The sequence below is a fragment of the Phocoena sinus genome, chromosome X, assembly GCF_008692025.1.
Source record: "Phocoena sinus isolate mPhoSin1 chromosome X, mPhoSin1.pri, whole genome shotgun sequence".
NCBI lineage: Eukaryota > Metazoa > Chordata > Mammalia > Artiodactyla > Phocoenidae > Phocoena > Phocoena sinus.
The window spans coordinates 15,580,985-15,598,004 of NC_045784.1; the positions used below are offsets into that span (position 1 = coordinate 15,580,985).

The 17,020-nt window shown below is 38.9% G+C and overlaps 1 protein-coding gene and 1 pseudogene across 4 annotated transcripts in view; both read left to right on the forward strand.

Annotated features, from left to right (window-relative positions):
- The window catches only part of CDKL5 (cyclin dependent kinase like 5), a 185,226-nt gene that overhangs the window by 116,193 nt on the left and 52,013 nt on the right, over positions 1-17,020 (forward strand). For all 4 annotated transcript variants that reach the window (XR_004347996.1, XM_032619344.1, XM_032619345.1 and 1 more), the window contains one exon: positions 7,483-7,619. Coding sequence is in view for 3 of the 4 variants with exons in the window: in XM_032619344.1 (XP_032475235.1) it covers positions 7,483-7,619 (137 nt within the window). In the remaining variant the exon portion in view is untranslated. The remainder of the gene's footprint in view (positions 1-7,482; positions 7,620-17,020) is intronic.
- On the forward strand, positions 13,220-13,905 carry LOC116747359 (annotated as a pseudogene).

A 17,020-nucleotide genomic window follows, 5' to 3' on the forward strand; every position in this document is an offset into this window, starting at 1 on the left:
GAATCCACTCTGCCCTCATCTCTGCTGGACCATTATCAGTTGCCATACCTCACAGGCATGCAGCCGCATCACCCACCCACTTTGCAGATGGACAGCTTTGTAAGCGCACCTATACATACTTCTAGAGGGACGCTTCCTAAATATTTCAGCAATAGAATCTAAAAACATATCCAATTATTCATAACTTTTTAGTTCCAAGCCTATTCTAGGCACGCTTTCCTATTGTTTCCAGTTCTCCCTGGGAGATCTCACACAATCTTTTCTGTCTTTACCCTTTTCCTCCTGCCAGAGTAGTATCATGCTTAATGGAAAGTTAGGGAAAATGTGTGGTAAACACCCTTTTGGAGTGTGAAGTATACATAGATAGTCTAGTATAGGTGAGGATGTCCATTCAACCCCTATGTAAACCACTTAATTCTATATCAGTTTATCATCTTAAATTTTAGTCAGGCTAATTATAATAAAAAATACAGTTTCATGATAATATTGCCCTTATTGTCATATAGCTCTCATGAGTTTCTTTTATTAGTTACTCTGAATATATTCTTTTGATATTTTGATAGTGACTTTTCCAAATCCAATGTTTAAAAATCTTCGTGAAGGTAATGAAATAATCCTGTGAAAGCATTGTTAAACTGAAATAGGATCTGAAATTGGTCTGACCCACGTTCAAGCTAATCAAGTATTCTTATGCTGATTATATCAAGGAATATTTTATGAGTATATATTACCTCCTGTTAGCTTTAAAAGATTATGATAATGTCCTGTTTTCTTGTTAAATTCATATGTATGCACAAATTTGCATGAAACATTTTTTAAACAACATTTTAAGGTAGACCACTATTTAGTTCAAGAAGTCCTTATTATCCCAGGACAATAGATTACTATTTAAAATGGAAACCAAAATTTCATAGTAAATAAAAAGTTAGATCGGGAGTTTAAGTTGAAAAAATGAAACTAAAATTATAAAAATAAGTTTATCTTACAGTTAACACAATTTAGATTATAATAGCAACTATGTACTGTTTCTTAGAAAAAAGAATCAATTGTTATCTTTTGGCAGGGTGGGGCAATTTTTACAGTAAAATTGTAGGCTAGGTCAGTGAATGACTTTCACAATAAAAAGAAGGTCATTAAAAATATACAAAAGACTTTGTCACTCTTCACTTGGTTTTTGTATGTTCATGTTTTTTTGTCTTCATCTTTGTTCATTTTTTATTCTCCAGTTGTTAGCTGATATAACACCATCAGATCATTTATCAGTGTCTGTGCCTATGATTTTCCCTGAAAGACTGACACACTGGTGGGAATCAACACCTGTTAAAAGGAAGGAATATTTGAGTGATGACAGTTTTATTTGAGATCACTTCATTTGTTAATATTTTCTTGTTTTGATGACTTTTGCTTCTTTATGCATCATCACAAATGTGGAGTCTCACATAACGAATTCTTAATGATATCCTGAATGATAGTATTATAAATTTGTCTATTAATGTAAATTCCCACAGAGAAACATTAACTAATAAATACCTAACCGACCAGAAGTCTCCATAGAATTAATTCTGCTCAGTACATATTTGGATTTTTCTGAGAAGAGAAAAATGACCACAGACCAAAAAGATACTAGAGATTATTTAGTTAAAAGGTACTTTTCAGACTATGTATAATAATAAATTTAGCCTAATCCTCCTACCTTTCCTATAATTCCAGTCTTGTACAATGAGATTTGATGTTCAGATGATAGTCTTCTATCACTATTGGATCATCATTTTCACGTACATGCGTGTGCCAGTGTCTACCGTCCTCAATTTTTTAAATAATCCAAGAACACTGATATAGATTAGATAGCTTTGGACCAGCAAGAAAAAAAAACACTGTTTAACCTTTAATTGAAGAAGTCCTGTGGTCTAAAATTTATATTTGACAAACATTTGGATCTTCTGATGTGATAACACCTTCTGATTATTTGAACTTTTCAGTCCTTCCTGAATGTATGGGTGATGGGATGAGGAGGGATCCTCCCCACTTGTCACTGGGCCTCCGTACATGGCAAGGAGGCTGACTCTCAGGGAGCTGTGTTGTAATCCATGGTTAACATGGAATTTAGGTTGTGTCTTTGCTTTTATATCAAATAAAATTGCTTGCATTTCATATCCTGCTGCTGCTTATGTTTCTATAGATAAATATTTTACCTTGGAATGGACATCTTTGTTCTTAATCATGAGAAAATGTTTAATTGATCATCTGTTCTTTGCTCCAGTTTATTTCATCCTTATTTTTACCCAGACACTAGAAAGCTCTATCCTGATCTCGGGATCAGGGGAACTCTGGTCTCTTATTTTGTATATGTGTAGAAAACAAGGGTTCATAATCTTTAAATTTAAGAACCGGATTTCTCTGTAAGAGAGGCTTTGAGACAAACTTTGCAAACCTTGGTTAAATAGAGAAATCAGTTAACTAAGCTTGAGCATTCTGGCTAGTCATGATTTCCCCACACTTCTTTTTAATGACCAAAATGGATCTCTTTCAAACTTCAGGGATTCTCCTAAGATTTGGTGAACATTTTGCACCTTTCATGGTTTAATACATTTCCATTGTGCTTTACCTGGCCTTCATCTCTGAAAATTTAAGTTTTCTCATCATTTTTGGTATATATGACAGCAGCACCACCACTCAAAACCCCCTGGCCATGTTACTTGCCCTCCTGTTGACGTTCCTTCTTCAGTCAGGGCAACCACACTCAAAAATGGCACCCTTATGGTTTTGTGCAAGGATGGCTTGACTTTTCCCCACATTGTACCTGTTGAAAGGTCCATTATGGAGAGCCTCTTTGGCTATACAAGAATGTCTGGTTTGTGATTTCATAAAGTAGGTTATAGTTATTTCTGGATTTCTTTTCTAAGCCCACAGTTCTTTAAAAATAGTTTTACAGAAGAGTTTCTGCTCATCTGTAGATTTTTCTCTTTTCGTCACTTATCTTTGCATTTCTTTTGCTCCTGTGATCTTTATTCTTAAAAATTGTTTTCTTTTACTTTGAATCTCCCTTCTTGCTTTTTAGGTGTGTTAACTTGCAGCCTTACTGGAAAGCTTAGAAATAGGTTAGTTTTTTTTTTTTTTTTAACTTAATGTCCTTTTTCTACCATACCATTTAGTCATCACTCAATAGAATTTATATAACTTTGTCATAATTGCTGCCTGTACTAAGCTAAACACCCTCCATGGTAATTGATGACCAGGTCCATCAGCATGCACATAAGCAGGAATCACATGGTGGAACCTTCAGCATCATCTAGTAGAACCCTAACTCTGGTTTACAGCTGAGGAACCACAGCTAGTATGTGATTAACTGAGACTAAGACACAGACCCCAGGATCTTCATTGAGTTTTTCTTCCACCCACACCATGCTGCTTTGCCACATAGTTAAGCAGAAGCAGAGTCTAGACTTGGGTGTTCCGACTTGGGTGTTCTGACTCACTCTCCAAAGCTCACTCACTGCCTTACACCAAGGCGCCTCCGTCCCTGTGTTCTACTCGGTGTGACATTCCCTTCACTTACCCTGAGAAAGTTATTCTTTCTAGACTTGGTTTCTTCATTTGTGAACTGGAGGAGCCTAGCCTAAATAAAAAGCCATGAGATTATTTCAACTGAAAGGCAGGGGTGTTTGCGCCCCCTTTAAGTGGGCTGTGCTTCCACCTTTAAAAAACTGGCTCACTCAGCAGCTTTGCTACTTTCTGAACCTCTGAGGAGAGAAGCATTTGTAAGTGGAATGTTCATTCCTTTTCCCGATCATCTGATCATTTAGTGCCACAATTTTCATTATAAAGTACAGGGGGTAGGCCAGGAACCTTAAAAGTACTCAGAGGAGCAAAATGATAGGATTTCCAAATAATGAGGAGTGTGCATTTTGCTTGCACTTAGGGAATTAATAACTCCACTTTCTACCTGTTCCCATTCATTACAATATTAGGGCCGAAGTGCTTACCTCAACTTTTAACAACTATGACTGACATAAATTACAGGAGCCTTCATTTCCTAAACAGGATGAGCTGCTCAAATGAGGTGGTTTTGGCTCTGCATGCTAAGTGATTTTGTGAGCTTCTTTTTGAAGATTCGTTTCCCTTTTCCTCTCTAGCCATTGTTTAGCAAAGTCAGTATAGATTCAAATGATATAAATTCAATGAGGTTTAGGCTCATAATCAATGAAATTTTAATGAAGAGAAATCATGGATTATTAGATTTGGAAAAGGCCCTGGGACTTTTTAGGGTACACGTGTGGGTGCAGAGGAGTGCCCATTTAGTTATTTTATGAATGAAAAGTTAAATGGCTTGCCCAAAATCACATGTTACAGTGTTAGCTGGTTAGAAGGGTCCAAAATCTAGGTCTCCCAGATCCTACTCCAACGTTCCTTCTACGATAGCCATTCTGCTTTGGCCATTCGGCTTTATCTGTTAGCAAGGTGAAACTACCACAAGTTGCTAATGATACAAAGCTCCCTTTTTTCAGTGCCAAGAATTCACCAAGCTTTTGATTAGAAAAGGTATTCCAACTTTATTTACCTTTGACTTTGTTGCACCATTTATTTGTAACCAGCTCCAGCATAGCTTAGGGATGTTCTAATGACCGAATATATATGTGTTCTTGACTCTTGGTGCAATCGGTTTTCTGGAGCCTCCATTTTTTATAATCACATATTGTAGAAGACTATCGGGGCAGAGGTGAATAGGGGAAAATAAATTCAGTTTGTCTTAACTGTCTGAAAAGCTGCCCTTTCAAAGTTCTGGAGAGAGAAGATTGAAAGCAGTGTCCTCAAAACTGAGAGGGCAAAGTGCCTATTGTTTGCTATCACATTGCTACTTCCCATGTTTTAAGGGAATAAGAGCTAGCCACATATGGGCAAGGATTTCCTCATGACACCAGTGAAGGCATTCGTGTAGGAAGTATTTATTGATCCCCTCTGTGCCGGGTCCGGTCCTAGGTGGTTGGGTGTTCGTTGTTGAACAGCAAGAAGAACTTAGACCTGTCCTCCTAGAGCTCTCGGATTAGCATGGGGATGGAGGCTTGCTTTGGTTTAGTGATCAAGTGACATTTAAACTGCAGCCTGAAGGAGCCGTCCCTGTAAAGAGTCTGGTAGTATAATGAGAGTTCTCGGCAGAGGGAACAAGCTCAAAGGCCCTAAGGTTGAAAAATAAAGTTTGGGGCTATTTTGGGAACCGAAAGACTAACGTGAGGGAGGGAGAGAAGGGCATGAGATGGGGATGGAAATGCAGACAAGGATCAGGTCATGAGTAGCATAGTTGTCTCTTGCTGAATTACTTCCTTATTAGAAGTAATTTTATTTGCTTCATATTGAGATCTGTGTGGCAGATCTTAGAGACAGGTGGATTTTAGGTTGATTACCCTAACCTTGGGAGTAACGCAGATGGGACCGCAGAGAAGCAGGTTAACCTTCTTCATAAGACTGAAGACTTTTAGCTTCCCTAGATTTAGCAGTTCTGACAGTTACAAAATACTACTTCTCTGGTCCAGCCCCAATGTGCAGAACAGCTGGACATTTATCCCCCCCCCCCCCCCACAAGCCTTCTCAGCCACTTCGGGAAGTCCCCTAATCATGTCACACACATTGCCCCTACTGCCAGGTGGCCCCCCTGTTTCATGCTCTGACATGGGCCCTGTGAGTACCCAGTTCCCAGTTGACCCCCCTGATGTGGGCTGGGCTGGTTTACTGCCTATGCTACTGTCAGCCTTTGCTACTGCTGCTTCCTGCCTTCTGATAGGTAGTACCTCTCTCCTTTCCTAATCTGTGCTCCAGCATTCTCCAACAGTTTTCTTGAAGTAGGGAGAATATTTCCCTTGTGTAACCATTTCACAAAGGAGTGTTGACTTTGTTGTCTGTTTGTTACAGATATTCTGGGGCTACTCCAAAGCCCATGGTTTTGTTATAGTCTCTTTACTTTAAACTCAGTTTGAGTGGGGATTAGGGGAATTCCCTGGCGGTCCAGTAGTTAGGACTTGGCGCTTTCACTGCCGGGCCCGGGTTCAATCCCTGGTCTGGGAACTAAGATCCCGCACTAGGAGGTGCGACCGTAATCTGAGAAGTACTCCTGGTACTGCATTTAGGATCTCCCCTCCCACTTTGGCCCCATTTAGGTTCTTTTCTCTTGTGTATCTTGCTTAGGAAACATTTCTTCCTTGAAGGCATCTTCATCTTTCTCCTCCCTGTCCCCAAACTATTTTCTACCTTCCCAGACATGCCTGAACTTGAGGGTTACACAGCTTAGACTTTCAAGCTAGGATTCTGACCATTACTCAAAACCTTGGGGCCAAATGTATTCTAGAATTCATAACTTTTAGATTTTAGAATGGAAATATGGCATGTCACTTTAGCATCCTGTAATCAGGTATTATTTCTACAGCACAATATATGAATATTCATACTAAGTAGGATAAACAAAGATTGTCAGTGGTATCGTATTAGTTCAGGATTTGCCTCTAAAGAGATTTGCCGTAAAGTTAGAAAAAGTATTCAATTTTTAGACTGATTTTTTTTTTTTTTTTTTTTTTTTTTGGTTTTTGGAATGCGGATAAGGGATTATGAACCTATGTCGTTCCTTGTATATACATATGTAAACATGATGGTTAGAATTTCCTGGTTAAATCTAAAGCTATTATAAAAACTCCTTTAACATGAAATATTGCCTTCTCTGCTCCCATGCCAATTGATCCATTAGAGTTAATGTGATTTCTGTCCTTCCTCTGTGTCTGTGGGGGTTATCATGAGTGGAGTTGATGATACGAAAGGGTGTATTGGCTCAGCATAAGTTCTCCATCCCAGTACAGCTACACTACATGGGATGGACAGACGGACGTGCCAAAGGAGGACAGCAGGAACATGCAGCAGCCGCTGTTCAAAGAGAAGATCAGACACCCTTAGAGTTCCCTGCAACTTGACTGTGACCTGCATTGTGCATGCCTGGCATATGACCTCTGCTTACAGAGGTGACTCACATGCAGCCTGGGGAATAAAATGCTCTTTTAAACCAAAGCTTCAGGCCAAACTTTAAAATATCAACTGCTACAGATGTTGCATAAAGGCTCCTCTGCACGCTGATGTGGTTAATTCCTTTTTACCCTTTTAAACTACTTCTTCCTCAGCATGTAGTGTTAGAGTTAAAATGACAGTGCATTTATATGTCGTATCTATAAGTCTGTTTTACATATGTACTTTGCAGTAAGGAGTATAAGAAAATACAAGCAGAAAATTAGGTTCATGCTGGTCAAGTAAGCCTTTTCTTCTTTAAGTTTCTTTTTCTTGATCCTTTCAACAAGAAAATGTGATATTGAATATTCCATCCTTGGACTTCTTATGCAGAAGTACTTAAAGTGGAAAGTGAAATTGGTGTGTTTTCAGTGTTCTTAGAATTTTTTGAATAGTGGTTTGAAAGCTTTAATTTTACCCTATTCACCATTGTTTACATTCTAGAAAATGAAGAAGTCAAGGAAACGACTTTACGAGAGCTTAAAATGCTTCGTACTCTCAAGCAGGAAAACATTGTGGAGTTAAAGGAAGCCTTTCGTCGGAGGGGGAAATTGTACTTGGTGTTTGAGTATGTTGAAAAAGTAAGTCACTAACTGACGCAATAGAGATTTGCCTCATTCTTTTATTTAGGGCTGTTTCTGAAACTATTAAAGAAAGTATTATTATCTAGTATGATTTGTCATTGTGCTCGTAATCTGACTTTAAAAATGACAGTAGTACCCATAATCATTAGAAGTCCTGAAAATATACTGAAGGATTTTGTACAATTTAACTGTAGAGAGATAATCTTAAATTTAAACAATGTATTGGTTTGGCTTCTGAAGTCTTAGACTCTATCTTCACCAAGTAATTTTTAGACTTGGTTTATTTTAATTAAACCTAAGCAAGGCCTCTGAGGGAGAGGCACGTAAATTGTCAGTGATGACAGGCATAGGATGGGTGTCTGAATCAGACCTAGAGTGGCTAATGAGTGGGCTCATGAAGCAGCCTTTTGTGAATTGCCAGTGCCGTGGCTTTATCTGAGGGAAGAAGATGTGCCAGGAGCCATAAGGTAAAGCTTGAGGAGGTAGATGAGACCACAAGTAAGGAATTAGAAGCATGGGAGAAAAGCAAAAAATCACACATTGTTCAAGTTGTCTCTGTAATTGCTTCAATTTTTTTTTTTAATTGTTAACTCGTAGTGACAGTTTTAATCATATGACCTAAGGGCAAATGTCCGATACAGTGAACATATTGTGTGCCTAGGAATTTCTTGGACAGCAGATGGCTTATTACAGGTGGTTATTGTCAAGAACTAAGTGCCTTAAGAGTAGAATAAACTGGAGTCAGACAGAACTTTTAGAGGTTTCCTTCGTGAGTAAAGGTGGATCCTCCTGAATTCCTGTTATTATCTAAAGAAGATTAAGACTGGAGAGGTTTATCTTTGCCTTAGTCAATTCCCAGGTGCTTTTTATGTCATAAATGACAGAGTATCACCACCAGCACCATCATCATGAAATGGAAAGTAGTGTTGCCAAGATGGGTGACCAGTAATGTGGCTTTTTAATTAATTCAACCATTACAACTTATTTTTCTAATTAATATATATATAGTGATTTCATTACAAGCAAAACTTGAAAAAATATTACAAGGCTCTTTGTTGTTTTAAAACACTGTTTTATGTTTCTTTTCAAAAATCTATATAAAGGCTTCTTTTTCTGTGTCAGTTTACGTGTTTTCCTAAGGGGCACTTCCCACCAAAATAAAACTGAAGTTTGATATTTAAAAAAAAGTTATAAAAAAGGATTGCTGTAAAAGCAGATGCTTACTTTTTAGTTGTCAAAAATAATCATGCAGTTTGCAGTTTTCACTGCCAAATAATAAAATTCTGACAGATCTATTTCAGTTATCTTTTTTATTTCTGTTCTACTCATGGTGATTGTTCATGGTTAATAGCAATTTCATATGAAAAATGGAGAAATTACCTCTGTGTATCAGACACTATGTAATGTCTGCAATCTCTGCTGGTAAGTGGCAGAGCTGCTACCAGAACTCCAGTCCTCTGACCTGCAAGCCTGGGATTCTTGTGCTGGCCTTATAGTTTTTCAGTGCAAGGTGACCATCACCCTCCCATCAGTGGCGATGCCTAATGATTGACAATGAGTCTCCAGAGGGCAAGGAGAAAGATACTCTTAGGGGTAGGGGGTTGTAACAGAGACACAGGATTACAGTGGCTTAAACAAAATAGAAGTTTCTCTCTCAGGTACAAATACAAAGGTAGGCGGGTATGGTAACTCTGCTCCACAGCCATAGGAGATCCAGGTTGCTTCTGCCTTTCTGCTCTACCACCCCTGAAATTTGTCCTCAAGGTCAAGGTGGAGCTCCAGCTATCACATCCCATTGGCCAGGACTTAGTTGCATGGCCACACTAGCTGCAAGGCAGAAAGAAAATGTACTCTTCATTCTGGACACTTAGGCATCCACTTACAAGTTGTATTACTCTAGTAAGGGAAGAATGGATATTGGGGGACATTCTTCTCTATAACTCAGGAATTTAGAGTTTAATATGAAATGAGACATACAATTTATGTTCTTTATTACAAAGCCCTCTTATTCCTCCTGTGCATTTGGGACTTCCTGTGCATTTGTTGATTGAAAAAGACAATCTGAGTGGAGAATCACTGAAAAATGATGCATATATACTTTAAACATTTTGTTTTAACTTACAACATATCAATATACATTCACTTTCCACACTCTCTTTAGAGGCAGGTTCAAGGCCTTTTGAGTATTGATCTTCTGGTTGGAATTCTGATGGGTTTTCTTACATACATCCTACCCATAATGTATCGATGATATCCTGTGTCAGTTTCTTTAAAGTGAAGTGAAAACCTAAAAACATTGCAAAGGAATGGCAAGTAAACAGTTTATTGCAATATATTATTGTGCACGTTGGGATGGAGGAAAGCAGAAAGAGCTGAGGAAGCAGGGGCAGGACTATTTCAGCTGAGAATCTTTGAGAGTAGCATAGGATAAGGGTACAAAATTGTGCGCTTCAGAGATGACTGGCCTGAGTTTAAGCCAAACTCCATTATTTACCAGCTGTGTGGTCCTGGCACTGTCCTTGGCTTCTCTCCATGATGATTCCTGACTCGTGGCCCTGGCGATCGTGGGAAAATATCCAGTTTCTTGGATCCAGATCCTTGGGCCTCCCTTTACCCAGCACCACCCCCACCCAGCCTGGACGCATTGACCCAATCGTTTCCTAGGACACGCCCTCCCCACCTCCTTTGGACCTGCGCCCTGTCCTGGACCAGGAGTTGGCCTCATTCCCCATCAGCTTCCAAGGTCTGACCCTGGCCTCTACAACCCTGAAGCGGGCTAACCTGACACATAGCTGTGGCTGACAGGGTCTTGGTGCTCCGGCCAGGTGTCAGGCCTGAGCTCTGAGGTGGGAGAGCCGAGTTCAGGACATTGGACCACCAGAGCCCTCCTGGCCCCACATAATATCAGTCAGCAAGAGCTCTCCCAGAGATCTCTGTCTCAACGCTAAGACCCAGCTCCACTCAACGACCAGTAAGCTACAGTGCTGGACACCCCATGCCAAACAACTAGCAAGACAGGAACACAACCCCACCCATTAGCAGAGAGGCTACCTAAAATCATAATAAGTTCACAGACACCCCAAAACACACCACCAGACACGGTCCTGCCCACCAGAAAGACAAGATCCAGCCTCATCCACCAGAACATAGGCACCAGTTCCCTCCATCAGGAAGCCTACACAACCCACTGAACCAGCCTTACCCACTGGGGGCAGACACCAAAAACAGTGGGAACTACGAACCTGGAGACTGTGAAGAGGATACCCCAAACACAGTAAGTTAAGCAAAATTAGAAGACAGAGAAATACGCAGCAGATGAAGGAACAAGGGAAAAACCCACCAGACCAAACAAATGAAGAGGAAATAGGCAGTCTACCTGAAAAAGAATTCAGAGGAATGATTGTAAACATGTTACAAAATCTGGGAAATATAATGGAGAAAATACAAGAAATGTTTAACAAGGACCTAGAGAAACTAAACACCAAACAAACAATGATGAACAACACAATAAATGAAATTAAAAATTGTCTAGAAGGAATCAATAGCAGAATAACTGAGGCAGAAGAACGGATAAGTGACCTGGAAGATAAAATTAGTGGAAATAACTACTGCAGAGCAGAATAAAGAAAAAAGAATGAAAAGAATTGAGGACAGTCTCAGAGACCTGTGGGACAACATTAAATGCACCAACATTTGAATTATAGGGGTTCCAGAAGAAGAAGAGAAAAAGAAAGGGACTGAGAAAATATTTGAAGAGATTATAGTTGAAAACATTCCTAATATGGGAAAGGAAATAGTTAATCAAGTCCAGGAAGCACAGAGAGTCCCATACAGGATAAATCCAAGGAGAAACATGCCAAGACACATATTAATCAAACTATCAAAAATTAAATACAAGGAAAAAATATTAAAAGCAGCAAGGGAAAAACAACAAATAACATACAAGGGAATCCTCATAAGGTTAACAGCTGAACTTTCAGCAAAAACTCTGCAATCCAGAAGGGAGGGGCAGGACCTATTTAAAGTGATGAAAGGGAAAAACCTACAACCAAGATTACTCTACCCAGCAAGGAACTCATTCAGAGTCAAGAAAGAAATTAAAACCTCTACAGACAAGCAAAAGCTGAGAAAATTCAGCACCACCAAACCAGCTTTACGACAAATGCTAAAGGAACTTCTCTAGGCAGGAAACACAAGAGAAGGAAAAGACCTACAATAACAAACCCCAAACAATTAAGAAAATGGTAATAGGAGCATACATATCAATAATTACCTTAAATGTAAATGGATTAAATGCTCCAACCAAATGACATAGACTGGCTGAATGGATACAAAAACAAGACCCGTATATATGCAGTCAACAAGAGACCCACTTCAGACCTAGGGACACATACAGACTGAAAGTGAGAGGATGGAAAAAGATATTCCATTCAAATGGAAATCAAAAGAAAGCTGGAGTAGCAATTCTCATATCAGACAAAATAGATTTTAAAATAAAGACTATTAGAAGAGACAAAGAAGGACACTGCATAATGATCAAGGGGTCAATCCAAGAAAAAGATATAACAATTGTAAATATTTATGCAGCCAACATAGTCACACCTCGGGCAAATGCTAACAGCCATAAAAGGGGAAATCGAAAGTAACACAGTTATAGTAGGGGACTTAAACACCCCACTTTCACCAGTGGACAGATCATCCAAAATGAAAATAAATAAGGAAACCCAAGCTTTAAATGAAATATTAAACAAGATGGACTTAATTGATATTTATAGGGCATTCCATCCAAAAACAACAGAATACACATTCTTCTCAAGTGCTCATGGAACATTCTCCAGGGTAGAGCATATCTTGGGTCACAAATCAAACCTTGGTAAATTTAAGAAAATTAAAATCGTATCAAGTATCTTTTCTGACCACAACGCTATGAGACTAGATATCAGTTACAGGAAAAAAAGTGTAAAAAATACAAACACGTGGAGGCTAAGCAATATGCTACTAAATAGCCAAGAGATCACTGAAGAAATCAAAGAGGAGATTGAAAAATACCTTGAAACAAATGACAATGAAAACACGACGACCCAAAACCTGTGGGATGCAGCAAAAACAGTTCTAAGAGGGAAGTTTATAGCAATACAAGCCTACCTCAAGAAACAAAAAAAATCTCAAACAACCTAACCTTATACCTAAAGCAATCAGAGAAGGAAGTACAAAAAAACCCCAAAGTTAGCAGAAGGAAAGAAATCATAAAGATCAGATCAGAAATAAATGAAAAATGAATGAAGGAAACGATCACAAAGATCAATAAAACTAAAAGCTGGTTCTTTGAGAAGATAAACAACGTTGATAAACCATTGGCCCGACTCATCAAGAAAAAAAGGGAGAAGACTCAAATCAAGCGAATTAGAAATGAAAAAGGAGAAGTAACAGCTGACACTGCAGAAATACAAAGAATCATGGGAGATTACTACAAGCAACTATATGCCAATAAAATGGACAACCTGGGAGAAATGGACAGTTTCTTAGAAAAGTACAACCTTCCAAGACTGAACCAGGAAGAAATAGAAAATATGAACAGACCAGTCACAAGTAAGGAAATTGAAACTGTGATTAAAAATCTTCCAACAGGGACTGAGCTGAGGGCTGGTGATGTGGAGCTACTGGATCGGTCCAAGATGGTAGAGGTGGAGGAGACACTGAAGCGACTTCAGAACCAGAAGTGCATGCAGGGAATCATTGTGGTGGACACAGAAGGCATTCCCATCAAGAGCACCATGGACAGTCCCAACACCACACAGTACACCAACCTCATGCACAACTTCATCTAGAAGACCCGGAGCACCGTGCGTGAAATTGACCCCCAGAATGACCTCACCTTCCTTCGAATTCGCTCCAAGAAAAATGAAATTATGGTTGCACCCTATAAAGACTATTTCCTGATTGTGATTGAGAACCAACCAAATAAGCCGCTCTGTTGGCTCCCTGCGTCATTCCTTAATTTAATGCCCCTCAAGAATAATAGCGTTAATCATGTCAACTGGCTGGCATATGGAAGTCACCTTAGAGCCCTCTCAGACCAATCTGGCTGCAGCTCCACCTACCCCACCAAAGTCAACCCTCTTCTGGCCAGTCGCACCTGATTTTCCAGGAGGAAAATCACATCCAGGTTTATGGAGCAAGAGACTGTGAGAAGCCCACACACCCTGTTTCCTTCTGACTTTGAGTTCACTTTGTTGCCCTTGAAAAAGGCTGTTTTTCTTTAACTAAAAATAACCAAAACACTTAAAAAAAAAATCTTCCAACAAACAAAAACCAAGGAACAGATAGCTTCACAGGTGAATTCTGTCAAACATTGAGAGAAGAGCTAACACCTAACCTTCTGAAACTCTTCCAAAATATAGCAGAGGGAGGAACACTCCCAAACTCATTCTACGAGGCCACCATCACCCTGATAACAAAAACAGGCAAAGATGTCACAAAAAAGAAAAGTACAGACCAATATCACTGATGAACATAGATGCAAAAATCCTCAACAAAATGTTAGCAAACAGAATCCAACAGCACATTAAAAGGATCATACACCATGATCAAGTGGGGTTTATCCCAGGAATGCAAGGATTCTTCAATATATGAAGTCAATGAATATGATACACCATACTAACAAATTGAAGGATAAAATCCATATGATAATCTCATTAGATGCAGAAAAACCTTTCGACAAAATTCAACACTCACTTACAATAAAAACCCTCCAGAAAGTAGGCACAGAGGGAACTTACCTCAACAAAATAAAGGCCATATATGACAAACCCACAGCCAACATCGTTCTCAATGGTGAAAAACTGAAACCATTTCCTCTAAGATCAGGAACAAGACAAGGTTGCCCACTCTCACCACTATTATTCAACATAGTTTTGGAAGTTTTAGGCACAGCAATCAGAGAAGAAAAAAATCCAAATCGGAAAAGAAAAAGTAAAACTGTCACTGCAGATGATATGATAGTATACGCAGAGAATCCTAAAGATGCTACCAGAAAACTACTAGAATTAATCAATGAATTTGTTAAAGTAGCAGGATACAAAATTAGTGCACAGAAATCTCTTGCATTCCTATACACTAATGATGAAAAATCTGAAAGAGAAATTAAGGAAACACTCCCATTTACCATTGCAACAAAAAGAATGAAATACCCAGGAACAAACCTACCTAAGGAGACAGAAGACCTGTATGCAGAAAACTACAAGACACTGATGAAAGAAATTAAAGATGATACAAACAGATGGAGAGATATACCATGTTCTTGGATTGTAAGCATCAACATTGTGAAAATGACTATACTACCCAAAGCAATCTACAGATTCAGTGCAATCCCTATCAAACTACCAATGGCACTTTTCACAGAACTGGAACAAAAAATTTCACAATTTTTATAGAAACACAAAAGACCCCGAATAGACAAAGCAATCTTGAGAAAGGAAAGACTATACTACAAAGCTACAGTAATCAAGACAGTATGGTACTGTCACAAAAACAGAAATATAGATCAATGAAACAGGGTAGAAAGCCAGAGATAAACCCATGCACATGTGGTCACCTTATCTTTGATAAAGGAGGCAAGAATATACAATGGAGAAAAGACAGCTTCTTCAATAAGTGGTGCTAGGAAAACTGGACAGCTACATGTAGAAGAATGAAATTAGAACACTTCCCAACACCATACACAAAAATAAACTCAAAATGGATTAAAGACCTACATGTAAGGCCAGCCACTATAGAACTCTTAGAGGAAAACATAGGCAGAACACTCTATGACATAAACCACAGCAAGATTCTTTTTGACACACCTCCCAGAGAAATGGAAGTAAAAATAAACAAATGGGACCTAGTGAAACTTCAAAGCTTTTGCACAGCAAAGGAAACCATAAACAAGACGAAAAGACAACCCTCAGAGTGGGAGAAAATATTTGCCAATGAAGCAGCTGACAAAGGATTAATCTCCAAAATATACAAGCAGCTCATGCAGCTCAATATCAAAAAAACAACCCAATCCAAAAATAGGCAGAAGACCTAAAGAGACATTTATCCAAAGAAGATATACAGATTGCCAACAAACACATCAAAAGCTGCTCAACATCACTAATCATTAGAGAAATGCAAATCAAAACTACAGTGAGATATCACCTCACACCGGTCAGAATGGCCATCATCAAAAAATCTACAAAGAATAAGTGCTGGAGAGGGTGTGGAGAAAAGGGAACCCTCTTGCACTGTTAGTGGGAATGTAAATTGATGCAGCCACTATGGAGAACAGTATGGAGGTTCCTTAAAAGACGAAAAATAGAAATACCATACAACCCAGCAATCCCACTACTGGGAATATACCCTGAGAAAACCATAATTCAAAGCGTCATGGACCACAATGTTCATTGCAGCACTGTTTACAATAGCCAGGGCATGGAAGCACCCTAAGTGTCCATCGACAGATGAAGGGATAAAGAAGATGTGGTAACATATATACAATGGAATATTACTCAGCCATAAAAAGAAACGAAATTGAGCTATTTGTAGTGAGGTGGATGGACCTAGAGTCTGTCATACAGAGTGAAGTAAGTCAGAAAGAGAAAAACAAATACTGTATGCTAACACATATGTATGGAATCGAAAAAAAATGGTTCTGATGAACTGAGGGGCAGGACAGGAATAAAGAAAGACAGAGACGTAGAGAATGGGCTTGAGGACACGGGGAGTGGGAAGGATAATCTGGGACGAAGTGAGAGAGTGGCATGGACAAATATACACTACCAAACGTAAAATAGATAGCTAGTGGGAAGCAGCCACATAGCACAGGGAGATCAGCTCGGTGCTTTGTGACCACCTAGAGGGGTGGGATAGGGAGGGTGGCAGGAAGACGCAAGAGGGAGGGGATATGAGGATATATGTATACGTATAGCTGATTCACTTCGTTATTACAGCAGAAACTAACACAACATTGTAAAGCAATTATACTCCAATAAAGATGTTAAAAAACAAAAAAAATTGCAAAGTAGTTTCAGTGAAGAATCTGTACCACACCACCGTCCCTTGCCAGTGTTTTATAGTTGTTGCACTCACAATCGATTAGATAGCATTATGTGTGGTAGCTTTCCTTTATTACGTCTTTTCAAAGTATTAAACTTCATTTTCTTGTAAACAGCAAATCTCTTTTTTAAAAACATTATTTCATTGGTTTATATGACATTTAATTATATTAAAATAACAAGGGCATCTGTTATAAATACATATGGGAGTATTATAAACACCTGATTGTTTATATGAATACAACTTGACTGGTGGGAACAACATTGTAAAGTTGTAGTAGAGCAGCAACTTTTTGGTCTTAGGACTCCATTTACAGTCTT